The sequence below is a fragment of the Struthio camelus genome, chromosome 5, assembly GCF_040807025.1.
Source record: "Struthio camelus isolate bStrCam1 chromosome 5, bStrCam1.hap1, whole genome shotgun sequence".
NCBI lineage: Eukaryota > Metazoa > Chordata > Aves > Struthioniformes > Struthionidae > Struthio > Struthio camelus.
In genome coordinates this window covers 21318933-21337058 of record NC_090946.1, presented here as the reverse complement: position 1 = coordinate 21337058, position 18126 = coordinate 21318933, and the positions used below count along the sequence as shown (strand labels likewise).

The following is an 18126-nucleotide window of genomic DNA, read 5'->3' as shown; positions in this document are numbered from 1 at the left end:
CCTCAATTTATCTAAAAAATAGAGCAGAAGGTCCTGTGTTGCTTGCTGATGTTTGACAATGTTTCCCCAGGCTTCTTTTAAACTTTAGGACCCAGAGGAAAAGTTTTATGACTTTACATTAAAACTATTCACATTCTAGGTCTATCTTGTTTATCCACCTCTCCAGAACGGTCTTTCAGTTCAAACTGATGTGCCACTTTCTAATGTTAGTTACTGTAGTGGTAGCCAGAAATAAATCGACAGGCTGAATATCTATCTAGCTGCAGATCTTTTAGAGATTATGATGTTCCCAAGTGTTTTGAGAATGGAACAAATCATAATTTTTATATATGTAATGTATGTATTTAATATATCTGTTCATTATTCTCAAGTGTTTCTATATATTTACAAGTACACTTGAGCTACAGATTGTGAATAAGTGGTCTGTAGTAAGTATTTAGTAACTGTTAAAATTTACTATTTGAACTTTAGGGCTGTGATCATCTAAATTTTAGAGCTCTTGATTCTGTTTCTTGACTGGTTAAGGCAGTCTTCATACATAGTTTTCAGACCAATTTTGTTTCATTATTTAATAAGCTTTATTTCTTAATTAAAGAATCTTAAACATGGATCAAAAATTCCCTATCCGCAACCATCTGAATTAAAAAAAAAAAGTCAGATGTATGAACAAATACTAAAAGGATATGAATTAGCTGGACTGAAGCCTTTTCATCTTTATTAAAAAATTAATATATTCAGAATATGGTCCTGGTAAAACAAATTTAATACTCAGAATACTGAGGATTATGTTTTTTCAGAATGCAGTTATGGGTAAAGCTAATGGTATATCTGGGCTAAATAGCTGAAAACCACACTTGGAGTTACCTTCTTGCCTGACTTCTGGTTTACTGTAAGCCATAGAGATACCGAAAGTCCCCTTGCCCTGGTTCAAAAAAATGCTGAAAAACATGCTTCGTTTAAGGTATGCTTAAAACATGCTTCCACTGTCCCACCGGACTGAATTACTCATATGGGCCAGCATGTATGTATTGCTACTATCTAGTGAGGCTCTGTGTGCACGCAAAACTATTTTTTGCCTAATCCAGGGGCCAAAATTGAAAAGATAACTTTGCACGTATGCACCTAAGTGATATCTTTGGGGAAGACACTCGCATAAACCTTTATACACATGCTTACATGCATTATATATTTATATCTATAGACATAGATATATTTCTTACATTGTACATTTATTTGCCATATTTTCTGTAGATAAATATCACTATTGCATCATTTTGGTTACTCTTGTAAGTGCCTGGAATACAAGAGGTATTTTTTGAAATTTTTTTCATTTTAAACAGAGATGTAGGTCCAGGTATCTAATTCATTCGTATGTTGAGAGTGTTTTCAAGCTGAGATTTTCGCACAGGAAAAATATCAGTTATCTCCTTTCCCCACAGCAGATTTACCTAAAGAGGTTGCTCTTCCCAGAGTTCCACCGAGGGGGCTGGGGATGCCGCTCTTACTTGTCACAGTCACTGGACTGCTTTTACTAGCTGGAAAGAGGTTCTGTGTTGGAGATGTTGGGGATTTGACAGGTTCAGCTGTCTTGGGTCGGGCTGAAAGATTCAGCGGCTGGGCTGCTTCATCCTACAAGAGTTTAATGTAAATAATTATTAGAAAAAGACAAATGAACACATCACTTTGCAAGCTGCAGTTATTTCACACCTTCAAGACAATACCACATTCTCCTGCAGTAATAACAAAAGAAGCTAATTATCTGCCTCCTTTAAGATTCAACGAGAGGAAACCTCATTAATTTCTCCATGTTATGCTTCTATTTACATTAACTATGTGGCTGGATCGTTCTTTTTGCCAAATTAAAATTTGAATTAGCTCACATTACAGCTTAATTTCCTAATGTGTTTTCAGAGATCTAAATTAACCTAGGGCATTTACAAAGAATTATTTAAAATTTCCAGCAGCTCAGTAATGCTTTTGCATTGGTTCTATTTGAAAAGTTCCTGGCACTATAAAAATAAGTTATGTATGTAGCTTATTTTTAAATGTATTAGAAACTAAGCAATCAGAAGTACTTCTATGAAAGAAACACTTGGAGACCCTTGACAGTTCTTTGGCCCATATTTAATGCTGCTACTAACTTATACATTCCGTACATCTTATTTTGAGTGCATGCTTTGTTTATGCTGTTTCCCCATAATAGAAGATAAGTGAATTTGAATTCCTTGACTTACTACATTAATCAATTCATATTGTATGCATTTTAAAATACACTTTATTTTATGCTATTTAATGTTGAACAATTTACAATATTTTATTATTCAAATGTCATGTATTTTTGACAGATTTCATGTAAAAGCAATTTTGCTTCATGACTGTCTCATACTTTTGTAATTATTTCTGTATTCTGTAATTATTTCTGCCACATTCAATATTTACGGTATCCATATGTTTATTTTCATAAAGACAAGGAATATTTCTTAAGGATATGTAAATCCAGTGTCAGCATACTTATATATGTTGATACTTTTTATATGCAAGCAATTATGGAAGAAACTTACTCTTTGACATATATCTTGTCTCAGTGCTATAAGACAATAAGTCCATTTTGAGAAAACACTTAACTTTTGGAAGAAGACTCATTCAAGTAATTAATTTCTTTGATCAGGGTGGATATTCACAATGTAACCTCCTTCCCGTTCTTTAGGCTTGTCCCTTTTGCATAATATGTTAGCAACCAGCGAGAAAGAACATTTGAAAAACTGTGAAATAGTGATTTTCTGTCATTAAAGAGCCCAGTAAGACAGAGATCTCTCATTTAAAACATGCCCAAAGCAGAATTATGCTGGCTATAACAGAGTACTGTCTATATTTTAAAACACAGCACTGATCACTTCAAAGCTTAGAAGTATATGACAGAATACAATAATACACTACATTAGCTCATCTTTTCCTTTCTCCTTAGTGTCAAGCAGTGATTTAGCAACGTACATCTAATCTTACACAATGCATTAAACAGGCAAACGTAACAAACAGGTATTTATAATGCCATTGCATTTCCAGCTTTAAAATATTTCCATAAAACTGCATGGCATTTTTATTCTCCCTGACCTTGCAGTGCACACAAATGCCGCAGGAGCAGAAAGGTTTCCCTGCCTAGTCCTGCAAGGTAAGGCACACAGTGCACTCTTGTGCTTTGCAGCCACGTTACTCACAGCTGTTTCCCTGCACAGACACCAACTGGCTTCAATAAAATTTTGTGAGAATCCTTTTGGAATACGAGGTTTGCAGTATTAGGGCCTGTGAGCATGCACACATACAAACCTGTGCTACCATGTTCAATTTCTAAATACTTTCTGCCTAGTAGTACTGATGATACCATCACGGGAAGAGAACTCTGACCACTGCCAGAACCTGTTTGCTTGTTCTTCATAGAGAGCATTCTCATTTCTGCGAAGCCACTGAAAAGCTGGAAAGCATTCTGGTCACAGACTTGAAAAACCTATCATTATTTTCTGAAAGATCTGAATCCTGCAAAAGTATCCCAGTAGTTCTATAAATAATAAACATTATATTGTAGCACTACATACAAATGACTGCTTAAATAAAGAAAATACATAGAGGTTTTGTTAAGCAATGCATGACCACCAAAACTGCCATGTCCTGTAAAGGTAACAGTATTTGCAAAGTCAGCATACAAATTCTAGTCTATTACAGTGTTGTTATACTAATTATTAATTTTTTGTTATCCATTGGTATTTGCCTACCTTAAGCACTTGTAGTTTACCTTTAATGTGTTCAGTGCAATAGTGTGCTTAATAAAGCAAGTATAAAAAGACTTCTTTTTTATTAACATATATTTCAGTCCATTCAAGTTAAATTATGTAGGGAAACCCCCAAGAATTTGCATGTGGTCAGGTCAGTAATAGGACTCAGCTGGCCACAAAGCTGGAACGGTATTGGCCTTGGTTCAAGGAGATATGTGCTTAAATTTAACCAGGGAAAATTTTACTCATACAGTAAAGGTTTGGTTTGGTGTAGATCCATTTGGCTCACTCACTTATGAAATTACTTTTTCACATTAAAGTAGTCAGTAGTATATTCTCAATACCATAAATCACTGGTGTTAGGTATCACTGTACTATGGCAACTTTGCTGAAACAGTTGGCCTTTGCTTTTGGTGGCTTCTGAATTGACCATAACAAGCTCTGCATATGCGATGAATTTCACTGACTGCTCTCAAGCCTGGCATTGGATTACAAGAGGTAAAATATTAGACTAACATGTATCTACAGTTAAGTAAAGCGAACGCTTTGCTAAACAAATGTTAGATCTGGCCATAATGGAATAGTTTTTATTTATTAGTACTCTCAGCCCAGCAAAAAAGTGTCATGGAAATTTATCAGCCCAGGCAGAAATATCTGCTCACCCACACTTTACCACAATGATTGATGATAATGAAAAAACAAATGATATTTTACTCTCGTGTCAAAAAATGAAAAAAGAAACCCTCACCTCAAGTGAGTAAAATGTTTCCAGGCTGATTTGAGACTAAGACCTGTGTGCCTATATGGCTTTAGCAATTACCAAAAAACACATTATCTCTCTACAGAAAGTCACTATTTACCTTCCTTAGATCTATTTCAATATTGCTGCATTTATAGAGCTATCATTCAAAATGATCAAGTATCTGTATGCTTTTTTCCCTCCCAAATAGGAACTTAATAGTTTGAAGTAAACTGTTTTCCAACTTATTTCCTCTTGCGAAATTCAGAACAACCACGGGAAAACATGGCAATAAAAGCGAGCCAGTTCCCCCCAAAAGGTACTAGCTGCACCACAGATTTCGAGGGGTGCCCGCGGCTTGTTTCAAGCTGCTGGCAACTGCCGTGTTGTAGCTGCCTGCTTCCAAGCAAGTGAGAATAAGCAGGCACAAGCATTCGGCAACAGCGCAACACCAGCGCGGAGCAGCCCGCTTGTCAGCAGCTCTGCGAAACCAGCAAGAGTCAAATCAAGCTGCTCTGACACAATGTTTTCCCCGGAGTCCTGACTCGCATTTTATTTTTATGGGAGGCTTTTTCCAAAATTGTGGAGAAAGTACAGCTCAGGATTTGTAAAATAATTAAAAGATCTACAGTCTCTCTTGCCCTAACAATGTGAGCTAGCACCATATTTTAAGATACTCAAATGTGCGATTTGAAGCGAGTCGTGAAATGGACACTATTTATGCACATTACTACATTACAAACTGAAATCTTGAGAATATCACATTTTAGGGCTGAATCTGCACTGTTGCATATGGTAGGAAGAGGGATGCCTGATATTTTTGGAAGCAAGAAGCGAATACGTTCTCTTCCATTCTCTGAACTGATAATACAGCACTGAAAATGAACATTTTATTTGAATATTGAACAACTTTCATGTGGTTGAACTTCCCACTGTTAAAACAATTACGTAGACACCCACTTTCTTCTCCCTCGAAAAATACCTTAACTTGAGTTACCGGGCTGGTCCCTCTCTTCTCATTTTTCATGCCAGTGGGTGAGAGCGCCCCTGTCGTATTTGGTGGCTGCGGAGTAGACGGCATCTTGGCTCCAGGAGAAACTTGCATGCTAGCCAGCTGAGCTGCATACAGTTGCTGAAAGACAAGAAGATAATACAGTATATTCCTGCAACATTCCTAAAAGAGAAGCAGTAAATGTACATAATTTTTATTGCCCTTTTGTTTCTTCTCTTGAAGGAATTACGTATTTTTTTCAGCACTTTCTTGTTCTCCCCTCTTGCTATTTGCAAAGTGGGGGGAAAAAAAACCCTAGAAAGCTTCTGAGACTTAGACACACCAATACCTTTCTTTCTTAATTTGACTTTTAGGTTTTTTTTTTTTCCCCCTCTTCTTAATGAGTGTCACAGTAAAGAGCAAAAAGAAATACTGAGCCCAAATATGCAAAAAAAAAAAAATTGGCAATATTATAAGGCTGCTTGTAAGAAAGAGTTATCAACCCCTGTCAAAAACAATCAATGCTTCACGCCTTTGTCTACTTATCCAGAAAGTATCCATCAGCTACAGAACCTCTACTGGGAGCTGATACGTGAATCGTTTGCTACTGAAACGCAACGCTGCACGTTCGCTAGATAGCAACGAAAGGTAAAAGAGGCAGCAGGGTACGTTTCCATCTCACTGTACAGTTTTAACTTTGACTTCTATGAATGTTGATAAGACTGTGGGCCTTAATTCCTGCGAATAGTGATGAAAATACAAAACCAGCCAAATGAATATGCACCCAACTTTTACAAAATTTACCTGAAACATAATAAAAGATGTGTATATTAAAGTAAACTACTCCTACCAATCTCAAGTGTTTACTGAAAAAAAATCAAATAGGTTTAATTTCCTTCCAGTGACCAAATTTAAACCCTCACCTTGAACAAGCATCAGCAATAATTCTTCTACCGTAAACAGGGAAGATCCTAATCCCTCTTCTGCACATAAATCTATATAAACTTTGCCTTATTAGTGAGAAAAAAGCCAGGTGGTTTGTATGTAATTTCCAACATTACTATCATTCAGATGGACAAATAAAAAAAATTACAGTAATCAAAAGCAGACCTTTCAGCACATGTAATTAAATGAAAGCTTAATAAAGAATAATTTGCAAGAGCCAGATGTGCTTATGTCATAATTGTTGCTTTCTTTGGAACAATTTTTCTAATATAACAAGCCTCCGCAGAAAGGAAAGTTACACAATACTGTATGCTCAGTGACTCAGTGGCTAGACAAACGCGTGAAGGAGGGGCAGCGGCAGAACTCTGCCTGCCTACAGAAAACTGCTGTTTGCTTGCTTGCTTGCTGGGTGCCATCCCTTCTCAACGCCAAGCACGGGCTACAAAAGCAGTACAGGCAAATATTTTGAAATCAGGGGTGTTTAAATATTTCAGCTAAGGTACTACGTTTTTTACCTTGCTAGAGAACTAATTTCTCAGCTTCCTGCGATGGCCTGAAAAATGAAAACGAAGCATTGTATACAGTTGTACATGTTTTGATCCACTGAAGGGATCTTATCAGCTCCTTTTGGCAGTGGCCTGTAAACTAACGTCATATTCATGAGGTGAATCCGTCTGCTCAATAGGATGCACTCCTTACACGATACTAAAAAGCAAATTTTGCAGACTTCTGAAAGCCTGCACATTCTCAGCTCAGAATAAATCAGATACTGTACTATGGAACAGACAACACAACAAACTGCAACACAACTTAAGGACAAGAAAAAGAGATTATAATGGCTTTCCCAGGGTTCCATCCTTTGTCTGTTAAAATATTTTAAAAATTTTTAAAAGTAAGGACCTATTTAAGATCTTTATAAATGACCTGGAAGAGATGACTGAGTGAACTCTCATCAAGTTTGCAGACGATACAAAACTGGGGCAACGAGCTGATGCACTCGAGAGCAGGGCTGCCATCCAGAGGGACCTAGGCAGGCTGGAGGAAGGGGTCAGCACGTCCCTTAGAAATTCAGCAAGGATAAGTGCAGAGCCCTGCACCTGGCAAGGAAGAGTCCCCCGCAACCATACAGGCTGGGGTTGAAAAGCACGAGGGGCCGAACAGGAGCCAGCAGCGCGCCCTGGCAGCAAAGGCGGCCAGCAGCATGCAGGACTGTATTAACAGGGGCATGGCTGGCACACCACAGGAAGTGATTATTCTCCTGCACTCAGCACTTATGAGACCATACCTACAGTACTGCATCTAGTTTGGGGCCTCCACTAAAGGAAAGACATGAATAAACTGGAGCAAGCTCAGCAGAGGGCCATCAGGATGGTCAGGGGCTGGAGCACCTGCTCTGTGAGGAGAGGCTAAAGGAGCTGGGCTTGTTCAGCCTGGAGAAGGACTGGCTTCAGAGGGATGCAGCCTGTCAGTGTCTGCAAGGAGGTCATCGAGATGAAGGAGCCAGGCTGTTACCCAGTGGTGCATGGTAGGAGGACAGGAGACACAGGGCACACGTTGAAACAAGAGCAGTTCAGACAGTATATAAGGATGACCTTTTTCAGCAAGAGGACAGAGAAGCAGTGGGACAGGCTGCCTAGAGAGGCCGTGCAGTCTCCATCCTTGGAGGTTTTCCAGACCTGTCTGGAGAAAGCCCTGAGCAACCTGGCCTGAGCTCATAGCTGACCCTGCTGCAAGCCTGAGATTGTAGACCTCCTGAGCTCCCACTCAACCTGGATTTTCCTGAGACCCTATGACCTCTAAGAACTAGAGCTGAAAAGTAAGCCTACCTCTATACCCATAGCCCCCAAAGCGCTCACAACCACACTGGCAGTATAGACAGCTTACTTCAAAGCCAAGTGGTGTTTGAGATTTTACTGAAAGTGGACTAAAACATCAGTACTTTATGTATCATGTATTGCAGTTTCAAGAGCTGGAAAAGAATCATATGTAAAAACAAATCCAGACTTATCAACTGAAGCTTGAAAGAACGCCCTTCTCCAATTTCAAGTAAGACAACAGGGCGGAAAAGGTGGAGTTAGAATTATTTTTTCTATGGAAAAGTAGTCTTTCTTATACAGTAAAAGGAAATAGAAAGGCAATGATGGCAAATAGCATGGCAAATAGAAATTGTAGCCCAGTTGGCAACTACCGGTCAGTAAAAGTGTATTTAGCACATCTAACTGCTGGCAGCCCATAGCGTAGCTGTATCTTGACCCAATACCTCCAGATCAAAACTTCACTGCAACGCAAAGAGAGAAGCCCGGCATTCTGGTCAGAAGGCGGCCAGCTGGTGATCTGAAGTTGGTCATTTGACGCCTGGATCTCAGTAGGACTGTTAAGCAAAATGTCCACAATACTTTAAGGGTCAGAGAGAGAGCCACAAGAAATGTGGGCCATTGTAGTGACTATCTGGGTAATTGTTTTGTTTTGGAAATGCAAAGACTAAAAGCGGAATAAAATTAGAGTTGTATGTCACTCCTCTCCCAGTATGTTGAGGGATTTATTGGCTGCCTCACAAGCAGCATGAGGAAGAAATGTTTCTAAATGGAGAGAGAGTGTAAAATATATTTTAGTGTTATTATATATATATTTCATTCATCACTGGCTTGCTCCAAGGTGACAAGGCAGGCGTTAGCCTGGCATTTTTATAAATTTGTTTTAAACAACAATCAAAGCAAATATAAAAATGCATATCAATAATTATCCTTCTGGTTCGCTTAGTGTTTAAAACAAAGCTGTTCCGTAAGTGGGTGCAAACCTTGCAAAAATTCACACTAGAGCTAGCAAAATTGTCATGTGGACTGGAAGGTTGTATAACTTCATTTAAATATCTGTTTGTATGATGAGCTAGCCAATCTGCAAAAATATGTGCACACCACTGTTGCAGAGGTAAAATGGGTATTTTTGCAAATACCACTGTAAGGACTCTAAACAGCAATCTAGGACCTCACATTGAGATGGTCAGGTTGTGAAACTGTTATTTGCAAGATTAAAGATAAAAAAACAAACAGTGAACAAATGTTGACGGTTAGCTTTTAACGTTCAAAAGCGAAAGCTTGAATGGAAATTCTCCATTTGAAATTCTAACTTGCCAACTACTGAGTAGCGACTAAAAAAATTAACCTACCTTAAACACTGAAAGATATCTTCTTTTCAATATACCTCTAGCACAGAAGAGCATTACACATCCCATATGACAACCACTGACTCAGAAGGCTCTTGATTACAATCTGGATATTTAAAACCATAAAGCATTCAAGATTGGTTTTAAATGCCTTTCAAATGTATGGCCTGGTATTTTTTTTAAAAAAGATCACTAAGGTTCTTACAATGCAGTCACAGGTACGTAAATACAAGGGGTACTGATTTTCACTTACTGGGCAGTGTTGCATAGTTAACAATTTTAAAAACCAAGTCACTTAAAGTGTGTGAGCAAGCATTTAGTTTTGGCATTTTCAAAACCGGGTTTCTTCTGATGTCCTGATCAGATGCTGAAGAGTGAGATTTTTCAAATGCAATAAATCTCACTTAAGGCAAAGGCTAGATAGTCTTGTCTCTTTCATACATACTGGAAAACTCTCACTTTAGCACCTACAAAGCTACAAGTTTATGGGTGCAAGCACTTGCTTCTGAAACTCGATTCCAACCCTAATCAACTCAAAAATCTGAGAGGGATTCACGGAAGTCGGAGGTCACTAGGGGTCTGAGTGCTGTTCATCCACCTAAAAAATAATACAGATGAGTGGTAAAACATTCTACGCAGCGCATGTACAGCATAGCAGAAGAGGTACTGATTTCTACTTGGAAACAGCAGAATTCGTACTAAGCTCTTGCTATAGCTTAGAGCTACCATCCAAGAAAAATTGAATAAGCAATAAAAATAATAATTCAGTGGGGGTTATTCCCTGCTTCAGAAATTGCCTGTGGCATTTGATGAATTATTTCCACTTCCCTCTTTTGAGAAAAAGTATTATCTACGACCTAAAATTTGTCAAACAAACCCATGAACTAATACTAGTGCATCCTGATCTTTCCAGACGTTAAAACCTTCACTAATGTCATCAAAGTTTCACAACAGCTTTGTGAAATACTTTCACGAGACCCAAGGATAACTGCTTTGGCTGTCAGTGTGCATCCATGCCTCGGCAGAAGGTGAAGGCCTTAGGCCGTACACATCCCCCTCTCAAGTTTCAATATCTTTTTTCAATAGTTTCCCAGTGATTTTTTTTCAATTAGTTTTCAATAGTCAACATTCTTTCACTAGCTCAGATCCCTTTTCCGTATGACTTCTCCCCTGCACTTAGGCCTGCAACATGCCACATGCAGGCGCTGCTCAACGACACTGAGCAAATGAGCCCAGAGCAAACCTTTCTAGGCACCAGATGTTTCCTTTTTTTACAGCAGGAATACTAATACCCACCTCCTAGGCTGCAGCATTTGTGTCTAAATGAATGAACAAAGCTGAGGAACTTTGAGAATTGAATGTTACAGAAGTAATACAGGGTGAATAAAATAGAAAGGACCTTGAATCAGCACAGTGAAGGCAGATCTGTGCTGACTATAATTTGCTAACTTTCTGATAGACAGTTTTATCACTCAACCCAGAATGATGATAAACACAATCGTCTTATCAGTGGCTTATCAGTAACAGGCCTTATGGAAGAAGTTTGTTTCAGGAAGGTATTTTAATAAAGAGAAAGTGATCAACTGCTGCATGAGAGAGAGGCAGTTTTTTAAGCTATATGAGCCTAGGGAGGAAAGGGAGAGAGCAGTTGCATTTGTACGTATGTGAAAGAAAAAGCAAGGACTAGACATTTCAACTGACTGCTTTGCTGAGGGAGAATCTGGTCACAGCAGTGGTGGCATAATTCATGTGTTACTTGTGGAAACATTCTGAGAAACTAAAGCAAAATAATACGAGAAGCAGGGAGAGAAGAAAGAGAGTGGCTGTAATTGCCAGTGAAGAGGACAATCAAAGCACAGGCGATGAGGGCTGACCTAACTGGATGAATTGCACTGGATGCACTTGAAAGATGCCCCAAAGACAAATTTACTAGAAGGTGGCTTGATGCAAGGAGAAAGATCAGAGATCTGTTCAAGAAACAATTACTTCTTAATTTTCTCTTCCTAAAAGATTTATGACCGAAATGAAAACACACATTCCTTTTTGTATAAGTGTACATTATTTCCCTAAAGGTGCTAGAAAAGCTTTTTGCTTGAAAACAAATGCAAAATTCTATGGGCTCTGCTTAATTCTAAAGTCTTCTGTTACTAAAAATGTAAGTCCTATGTTACGTCTTCAACAAACACATTTGCTACAGTAAACCACAATGAATAATAGAACTGCTGAGAATCAAGTGAGAATCCTTATTTGTCAGGATTTTAAATGAATTGTGCAAAGTTGTAATATCTTATTTATAGAGATGAAAGTTCAGCTATTCAGACAATGAGTAATTTGGTTGCTAAAGAAGAAAAACACTAAGGAGTGACTGCAAGTGCTGTTGAAATCATGCACTGCAAGAGGTAACGTGGTTATTTTTTCTATAGTATATTTAGTACATAGTCCTTCAGAGCATAAAACATGCAATAATACTTAAAAATACTTACAAGTGTCTAGTCACAAATGGTTTTACAAGCTCGCTGAAGGCAGCAACATCGCTACTATTTCCAGCACAAACTTCAGGAACCCCCTCACACCACACACATACATAGAAAACCCACCTGCAGCAGGACTGTTTATTTTTTACTATTGCTGTAGAGGTGCTTAAAATGTGCTTGATGCCAAACAGACTAAAGGAAATGGACTTTCTGCGAGAAAAGGTTTTTCTTCTGTTTGAAGACTCGATTACTGGTCAAATGCATTTCCGGACATCATAGATAGTAACTGTGGAAATAAGGGTTCAACGCTGACCTGATCCCCGTGTTGCTGGTACAGGCCTTCAAGAGCTCCGACGGGGTAACATTTTCAAAAAGCAGCCTAGAAGCCTAAGTATCCCACTTTAAAAGGTCACACACAGCTCAACCCGAGTGTGAGAGCTGTCTCTAAAGTAAGGTTAATTGTATTTACTTCTTCCTATTTTTGTATGTTGATGGCATTTTTTGTACTTCGGATTTCTTTTACACCGAATATATTCGGTGCCTAACACAGCAGGGTCCTGATCTCATCTGAGACCTCTACTATAGCACCAGCGTAGAAAATGGGGATACTGGATTAGCTATATGAAAAATAGCACATGGCTGTCTTCCTTTGTTTTAAGATGCCTTTGAACACAGATCCTTAGAGCTGAAGGTAGCTTAACAGAAAACAGCACGCAGGGGCAGCCTAAGTAACCCGTCAGCAGCTTAACCATGTGACGAAGCCAGGGGCAGCCCCGCAGCAGCAGTGCTACTGCCTGTGGAGGCTGCCAAGGAAGCAGATGCTATCGCTAGCAAAATACCTTCCACGGCTCCGCATCTGCGTCCTGCGAGGGCTTTCTGCACAAAAGGAGGAGGAGGAGGAGAAAGAGAAGGAAAGGTATGCATACAATCGTTGAAGTAAATGTGCGCGCGCGCACACACACACACACACACACACAGACACAACCCTTACTTGAACAGTATACCTGAGACTTGGAAAAAATCAAGCTTTTGCTGATGAAAACAAGATCTCATGAAATAAATAGGTAAAACATTTTGTGCTAAAAGTGTATGCTGTATAGTACATTTGTACAGAAGCTACCTGTTAGAACACTGTATTTTATAAAACTGTTTTGATGAAGCTTCAGCATCTCAGTTGCATTTTCTCAGTTTGTTCTCAGAAAAATGTTAATGAATCAACACTAGGTGAGTTTTACAGATGCATAAGAATTGTGGCCCAAATCCTCCTCTCATTTTAACTTGTGCCACCACACAGACAATACTAGCTTACTATTTAAGAACACAGTATGCAACACCAGTTTAACCCACATGCTTATGGTAAATAACTGAGGAGTATTCAGCCTTATTTGGGTATATCTGAAATGGTGCTGCTCAAGCAGAGCTACAAGAAGTTGGAGTAACAATTAAGAAAAAAAGTGTTTAATATAGAAATGTGACAAATAATAGGTAACAGCACACTTCAGAGTTTTCTTTTTCTCTACAGAACGCAAATGTTGTATTATATGTACATGGTTTCCTTTTAATAGTATCGTTCCTTGCTGTCACTTCTCTGTACGTGCCTCATCTATCTGCACTGGACAGTGACATAATATTCTGATTTTAAAGATCAATATATCACCCCACCTCAGAGTCTAAAAGGCTTACATGTATAGTTACTGAGGATGAATATCCTCTACTTCTATAACAGTGCACCAAATACCTTTGCAAAAGGCCTTAAGGTGTAACAAAAACAGGCAGTCAATGAATTACTGTAACTAATGTCATAATAACAAAGACTGTTGCAGGGATTATTTGTTTGTTTGCTGCCTAATGCACTCTCAGATTTATTACAGTCCAATACGTGCAAACAAACTAACTGAATCTGTGAAAATAGAAATAATACGTTTTGTATTCACAGATGGAGTTAGATGACTTCAGTTTTCCCTATATGTTCAGGTGTGCATGTACTAAAGAAAGAACAGCTTACAGAAATCTAAGTTATAAAAAAATTCTGTCTCAGGCTATGAGAATATTTCTGCCAGTTATTCATATCCATTCACTTTGTGGTTTTTGAACTATTAGCACCAGTAATCTCACTGTCTGTCACTACCATTCTGCATATTGTCAGGGGAAATTTTTGTGTGTCCTTAAATTTCATTCAATGCCAACAAGCTTACCGCCCATGCTACAAAGTAACAGATACCTGAATTTCCCCATTGAGTATCTGCTGGTCCCAGCTTCTTTAACTGACCACAGATGCATTGTACTAGTTCAGAAAAAGAAAAATCACTCTTATAGCTGTTGCTGCCCTGCTGCAGATAATGGCCAACCCATACTCAAACTAAAAGGAAGGACCTCTACACGTTTAAGATGCTGCAGCTTGTATTGTTGTAAGTACTGTAGAGTCAAGATCCCCTTATGCCAAATAACAGCTTTATTTTGTTAAAAGAGCCTAACTTTAAGTGGACCATGGAATATTTATGGCCCTCAGTAGTCCTTTGAAAGAGTTATCTTATGTTTTTATGCCGATCATGGGTCAGAGGTTCAAATCAGCACTTCTTTCTGTCACTCCTTATATGTTTTACTATAATTTACAGCTCAGCAAGAGGACTCATAAAACAAAAGTGTCTATTTTACTTCAGCAACTAATTCTAGCTAATCAAAGCTTTCCAGCAAAACAACCCAGCATGAAACTCTGCATGGAAAACAGGCAGAGAACAAAGCATTTTGTCAAATAACACATCTCATGATGTAAACACATATGTCTCTTATAGGAAATTTTATCACTTCCACATTATCGGTACAGAAAAGGAGCATTCTTGTCGCAGACCTGGTGCAACTGTGGAGCCATCGTCATTGGAAACAAGAGCCCGATTAGGTTCCCACACAGATATGAACAGATTTTCTTTTTGTAGGGTAACGCTGCCTTTCTTATTTCTTAAACAGACTAGTAATTGTGGCTGTAAAAACTGTGAATTGTGTTTGGACGACATTTGTTTCTTCATATTGTTTTTAGCTACCCAATGACACCAATTATCCCATATGGTTGTCCTCTTCTGGAAAGTATGAGTTAATCCACAGCTGTGAAGACGAAGACGCACCCAGCAGGCTCTAAGTCTGGTGGGTCTCTTGTCTGCTAATAAAGTCCACAGCCTGCTGGACAGATGTTAAGGGGATCTGTTAAATAAGTCAGTAACAAAGATCCAGACTTCTACTGGGGAAAACAATTAGCACTACCATATCTCTTCTTCACGGATTTTGATTTCTTGCCTCAGCTTTTGAAGAAGCAAATTATCATTGCTTGCTGAAGAACAGTCATACAGTACATAATAGGTCCTGATCAAAATGTGTGGGGACTAGATGATCACAGTGATGCATCCTAAAGAAATGACAGACCTTTTTGACCTTCACTTATTTTGGCAGACTGTCGTTCCTGTATCTTGCAGTATTATTTTAAGTTTGGCTTTATTTGTCATATTACGTGCTCGAATTGAAAGAGACCGAAATAGGATTGCCAGCTATAGCATATCTATTTAAATTTTAATGTAATGGGAAATGTAAAATTAAAATGAAATTACCATTTCACTATTTTTTCTTTAAATGTTATCAGTATTGCTTATTTTTAAATAAAGGATCTATGGAGAATACATTCTGATCCCAAAGTTAATACTGCTGTTCTGACAAAAAATAACAAAAAAGGTGGACTGAGAAGACGATAGATCGATAGATCCCCGTTTCATAATCCACGTTTAGAGATCTCTTCACCTCTTACTGTGCCCAACTGTTTATCATCATGGCCTGACAGCACAGACATCCAATCCCAAAGTCCCCCTCTCAGTTACAGCCATGTAAATTTGGAGCAACACTACAGAGCTAATAGAGAGCTAAACTTGCCTCCAGGCACATGTGCATAAAGGTGTTCTTAAGATCATTTCTGTTTTGCTTGGAAACTCTGTTTCTCATTCTTTTGACCTCATTCTGCTTTAACGTAATGAAGTAGAAACGTCCATCAAAACAGCTCACTAATGGCAAAATGCTCAAAAACGCTTTGCTGCCTAAATGCAAGCAGCTCAATTTCAGGCATTGGTCCTGAGATTCTCAGAACCAATCTCTAGAAAACAAACAGCTTTCGTTTCATTATACTATGACAATTAAATACAATCTCTCAGAAAGTGCCTGTTCACAACCTGTTTACTGTAAAGCTGTGGGCAAAGCCAAGAAAGAACGCTTAGAGTTCAAATGAATTATCAATTATTGCAAGTAGCTAAGACAATATATATAACTCGGCACCTTGCAGTTGCCTCTGTGACACTGTATTTGTTTCCCCTTAGGAAGCAAAGCAGTTGGTTTATTAGTTTTATAGCACCTTGACAAGTTTCCAAGATATAATGTCACCCCATCACCCTATGAGGCTGCTGGGAATTTTTAATGAGACAGCATCAAAATTGCAAAAGAAAAGTTCACTCCCTGCAAAAAATATGAATTCAAAGATGTATCCTAAAATGTTTATACGATTAAAGTTCAGACAATACATTAGGTATCGCAGGTTACCACAGAATATATGTAACGTTGGTTCTACTGAAATAAAATAACTACTCAGCTCACAAGTGTTTGAGTCTGTGATATTTAAATTAGACTTGCTATTTCTTCCAGTGTGAATCTAGAGCGAGTCAAAAATCTAACCCTGTAAAGTACAGGTACTGCTGCTAAGGTCTCCAGAGAAAAAGCTGCATTTCTGCCATGTCAGGAAAGAACAAAGGGCAGGCCAAAAGCTGACCGGGGGAACAGAGTAACTGCTACAAAAAAAAAAAAGTTAAAAGCCTTCTGTAGTGAATGTGGAGTTCTTGGATCCTGAAGAGCAATTCCCCTGTGAAGCCACTGACTGGAGGGAGAGGCAAAAACCCTCACTGACTTGGCGGTTGTGTCTCACCTCATTTCACTCTTTCTCTTTTTTTTTTTCCAAACAGACTGAGTGTTGCTCTGCTGAGAATACGATGCTAAGCCACTTTTCCTGTAGAGTTTTTAAACTGGGCCTCTGAGAAAGGGTTTGATACAATTCAGTGACTGAAGTAATACCTTTGTCCATCTGAGCATTAAATGGTCCATTGAAATACAGCTTAGTTAGAAAGAATTTCAGTAAATGGTGCTTTCTAATTTTTTTTTATTATTATTATTCCTCTCCCAACAGATTACAGCCTGGATCCGAAAATGCAGTTCAATCACTTTTGGTTGCCTCTCAGGTCAGGCCTTTAGCCAGTGTTAATTAAATATAACCCCTTCAGAATACGGGAGGTTAAATGAGAGCAACAAACTGGTCTTCTTCAAAACACTACCTGATGCTCTCCAAAAAGCTATAATTTGTTTGAGAGGACCCTTGTTTAAACACATTGGTCTTAACAACGACAACTTATGAAGGGTGGGGGGAATCCATGCTAAACGCTATTTCCTCTGACAGCTAGTAATCACAAAACATTAAACACCTATTTCCATGCAACATACCACATCTATTGTGTTTAAGTAACACACATCAAAAAGGAAAGTGCTGCAGCAGACAATCTGGGCTCCAGCAGCACATGCAGCACAATTTTCAACTTGATAAAGTGAAACTATAAAGAATCAACGCATAAGTCAGACAGCTCCCATATCTAATATTCTTCCCTGCAGCTATTAGAAGTTCACATTTTTGTCTCTAGTAGGCAAGAACATTAGTATACCCTCAATTTCATGTCTTCAGTCACATTTTCTTGTCTCTTTCATACAGTTTGACCAGACCATGAAATTGGAAAGTAGCTGAAATTGTCTCTTTTCATCCTAATGATTTTAAATGAGAAAGGCAGGTTTTTCTGTGAGCAATTTGTTTACTGCTTTGTAAAAAGTTTCCTAAAGTATCCATAAAAATTTTACTATCATATCATTTGAAAGAAAGGTTTTTAATATATGGCAATTAGTCTTGTCTTTCTGAACATGACTTTACTGTAAATACTCCTCCTTGACTATCCCTTTGTCCCAAGATTCCTTAGAAAAAGGCA

General features: G+C 38.4%; 1 protein-coding gene across 19 annotated transcripts in view; it reads right to left on the bottom strand.

Moving 5' to 3' along the window:
• The window catches only part of SOX6 (SRY-box transcription factor 6), a 380365-nt gene that overhangs the window by 59073 nt on the left and 303166 nt on the right, over positions 1-18126 (bottom strand). For all 19 annotated transcript variants that reach the window (XM_068944941.1, XM_068944948.1, XM_068944953.1 and 16 more), the window contains 2 exons: positions 5489-5638; positions 1449-1629 (listed from right to left, as the gene is read on the bottom strand). In XM_068944941.1, coding sequence (XP_068801042.1) covers positions 1449-1629; positions 5489-5638 — 331 coding nt within the window. The remainder of the gene's footprint in view (positions 1-1448; positions 1630-5488; positions 5639-18126) is intronic.